General features: G+C 53.2%; 1 protein-coding gene across 1 annotated transcript; it reads right to left on the bottom strand.

The window, feature by feature from the left end:
* Nucleotides 1-865: 865 nt before the first annotated feature.
* LOC127670599 (phospholipid phosphatase 2-like) lies at nucleotides 866-2,949 on the bottom strand. The gene is made up of 4 exons (XM_052165089.1): nucleotides 2,939-2,949; nucleotides 2,025-2,082; nucleotides 1,660-1,836; nucleotides 866-1,034 (listed from the first exon to the last, which is right to left on the bottom strand). The coding sequence occupies exons 1-4, from the start codon at nucleotides 2,947-2,949 to the stop codon at nucleotides 918-920; spliced, it is 363 nt and encodes a 120-aa protein (XP_052021049.1). The 3' UTR covers nucleotides 866-917.
* Between the last annotated feature and the right edge of the window lie 416 nt (nucleotides 2,950-3,365).

The raw sequence follows: 3,365 nt of genomic DNA, 5'->3' as shown, positions 1-3,365 counted from the left end.
GGGAGCACGATCAGGCACCTCACCAGCACTAACCATGAAGGGTCTGTGTTTTCTAAGCTGGACCTAGGATAAGTATCCACCACGCACAGAGGAAGGCCACAGTGGCTATGAGGCCTCTGTCTTGGCCAATATACAAGATACCCAGGACAGGTCTCTGTTCCCCAAGTCTCTCCTAAGACTGGCAGGTCCTGCACAATGATGCACTGAGATGTTAGGTAGGTGCAGGAGGACCTTCTACCTCACCTGGAGAGCTTGAAAAGCAACATGCACAGCAGAGACATTTGGTACAAAGTTTATAACACACCCTCCCATGAGACAGTAACTTAAAGTGTTTTGAAACAATCAGGAAGGGCAGATCCAGGAGGACCTACTTCCAAAGCCTGGAATACACATTTGGTCCACATGGTCAGAGTGGGGACAGGACAGGGCATCAAGTCTGAGGGAGGGGCTTGGAGGCCCCGAGAAGTAATCTTCCACAGGCGTGAGGAAAGGATTCAGACCAAAAGCAATGTGTGACCTTCCAGGCAGTCCAAGGGTTGGCAGCCTTCTTCCCAAGGCCACCTGCCCACGCAGGCAAACAAAGTGTTCATCACCTTCAGGGCTGTCAGGGAGGGTGCTGACTTCGTGAACAGTCTCGGGCCAACCATTCCCGGGGCCATGCTGGGATGGCCCTCCTCGAAAACCTATTGGTGACCAGAGAAGCCCTCCGAGCAGGACCGCATCTTTTGAGGCCATGTGATAGTCAAGGAATGCTGAGGATGGGCCCTGCCCACACTCAGGGCCACACAGGCACCCAAGACCCTGGTCCACAGTCACCAGCCAGGACCCCGGGACAGCTCCAAAGCCAGGAGTGCCTGATCGGGGCATGGGGCCAACACATGACTGGCCCACGGGTGACTTTCCAGCTTCCATAGCAGCTAGGGTCGGTCACCAAGGGTCAGCGTCAGCGACAGACTGGGCTTGCGCTCTGGCTCTTCACCCTCCTGGCAGGGCTGGGGCGGCCGGGATTTGAAGAAATCTGAAATGTAGCGGACCTGGGGAGGGGAAAGACAGTGAGTAGGACAGGAAGAAAAAGAACATCTTCTGGGGGCCCTGAGGGAGAAGGTGAGGGGGTGTAGTCATGTGGATGGGTGGGGCCAGCAGTGAGGGGCTGTTTGAAACTAATTCCGCTCCTCAGAGGGGCTGCAGATGAGGAGTTGCCTTGTGAACCTTCTCCCCACCTTAACTTTTCAAATAAAGGATTGAGCCAATGATTGGGCAGGAGGAAGGCGGAGGAGCTGAGAGTCGGGGGGAGGAGCTGAGAGTCGAGGGGAGGAGCCACGGGGGATAAATAGGAGGGGAGGTGCTATGAAGGATAAATAGGAGGGGAGGGGCTTCGGGGATTGCAAGCTAGGCTGCAGAGAGAATCTCATGGCCTGGAGAAACTGCAAGTTACATGGACTAATATAGATGGGAATAGAGTAGTGTGGCAGGAGATCTGCCCAATCTAGGCTTGTAGCTTTTTTTGTTAAACGAATGAGATTTCTTTTACCGGGGAATTGGGTTGGAAACAAAAGTAGCAACAAGGGAAAAGCTCTTGAAGACAAAACAGCAGGCAGAAGTTGCAGGCCATCAGAGGCCGGCAGTGCAGATCCTGTAGGTCAGGCAAGCAGCACTCACCTTGAGGCAGGCCACCAGGGCTCCCTGAAGGAGGCCGACGAGGACATCACTCCAGTGGTGCTTGTGGTCAGACACTGGGCTATAGCCCACATAGATGGCAGAAGCCACCAAGAAGAACTGAACGGTGGGCCTCAGCAGCCGGGCCCACTTCCAGCAGAGCCAGGCCTGCACGTACAGCTATCGGGACATCAGCCTGCTGTCAGCTGGGCCCACGAGTCTCCACAGCCTGCCCAGCCCGGGGCGAGAGTCGCAAGGCCTCCTACCCTTAGTGACTCCTCCACACACCCCATTGTACAGAAGGGTAGACCAAGGCACAGGGAACGCATGGCCCCATAAGGTCCCCCGGGAAGGAGATGGGTACTCACCACCAGGAACGACATGCAGTACATGCCAAAGGAGTAGTGGCCAGAGTAGAAGGACAGCCTGAGAGAAAGGACAGCCACTCAGGTCATGGAGACCCAGAGGCAGACCTGCAAGCTCCTTGGGGAGCTGGCAGCTATAGAGGAGTGCAACTCAAAACTCAGGCAAACAGGGCCAGAGAGGTGGCTCAGCAGTTAAGAGCCCTGACTGCTTCTGGAAAGGACCCAAGTTCAGTTCCTGGTGCCCACATCCTACTCTTCACAACTACCTATAACTCCGAGTCCAGGAAATCTGATGCCTTTGGCCTCTGAGGGTACCTGTAGTAATGCACAAACACACACACACACACACACACACACACACACACACACACTTTTTTTTTTGGTTTTATTCAAGACAGGGTTTCTCTGAGTAGCCATGGATGTTCTGGAACTCACTCTGTAGACCAGGCTGGCTTCGAACTCGGAAATCCACCTGCCTCTGCCCCCCAAGCACTGGGATTAAGGCGTGCCCCACCACTGCCAAGCTCACACACACACACACACACACACACACACACTTAAAAGTAATAAAAATAAATTGTCTTTTGGACTTACTTTTATTGTATGTTTATGGGTGTTTTGACACATCTCTGTGTGCCACACGCATGCAATGCCTGCAGTAGCCAGAAGGAGGCATCAGATCCCATGGACCTGAAGTTGCAAACTGTTGCGTGTGGACTAACTTGTGAGTTTTCAGAATCTAATACAGATCCCCTGGAATTAAAATAAAAATTTAACCCGAGGGGAACTGGAGAGATGGTGTAACTGTTAAGAGCACTGGCTGCTCTTCCAAAGGACCTCAGTTCAATTTCCAGGACCCACACGGTGGCTCACAACCATCTGTAACTCTGGCTCTTAATTCTGGCCTCCACGCTTACCGTCCATGCATGTGGTATATGGAAATATGCAGGCAAACCACCCATACACATAAAATAAAACTAAAATTGAGAAACAAAATTTAACCTGAAGGAAGGCTTGCACACAGGACACTCCCTCAGGAGGCCCTGGAGCAACCGTCTCCCCTCCTGACCCTCAGTTCACCAACTCCAACCCCTGCCTGCTCCTGGAGCAGCCACGGCCAGCAGGAGCACATGGTCAGGCTCCCAATACTACAGTCGCAGCCACTGCTGTGACAGCTGTCGGTCTGGGTTGCTGGTCATCACCTCATCTTACAAAGATATTTGTCACTGCTCAAGCGGCAGCCAAGACCTATGCTTTGGAGACTCTGAGGAGTCATTCCCCAACCTGGGCACCCCCAGAGCTGCTCTCCAAACTTAGCAGATACAATAATGCTAAGGCAGAGTC

The sequence above is a fragment of the Apodemus sylvaticus genome, chromosome 20, assembly GCF_947179515.1.
Source record: "Apodemus sylvaticus chromosome 20, mApoSyl1.1, whole genome shotgun sequence".
In the NCBI taxonomy this organism is placed as follows: domain Eukaryota; kingdom Metazoa; phylum Chordata; class Mammalia; order Rodentia; family Muridae; genus Apodemus; species Apodemus sylvaticus.
Note: the sequence above shows the minus strand (reverse complement) of the source record. Positions and strands in the feature narration are given on the sequence as shown.

What these genes read in the sequence shown, in the direction of transcription:
- LOC127670599 (XM_052165089.1), bottom strand. An exon ending in ACTGCATGTCGTTCCTGGTG is followed by an intron (nt 1,837 to 2,024) that starts GTGAGTACCCAT and finishes ATGTCCCGATAG; the next exon opens with CTGTACGTGCAGGCCTGGCT. An exon ending in CCCTGGTGGCCTGCCTCAAG is followed by an intron (nt 1,035 to 1,659) that starts GTGAGTGCTGCT and finishes TCCCCTCCCCAG; the next exon opens with GTCCGCTACATTTCAGATTT.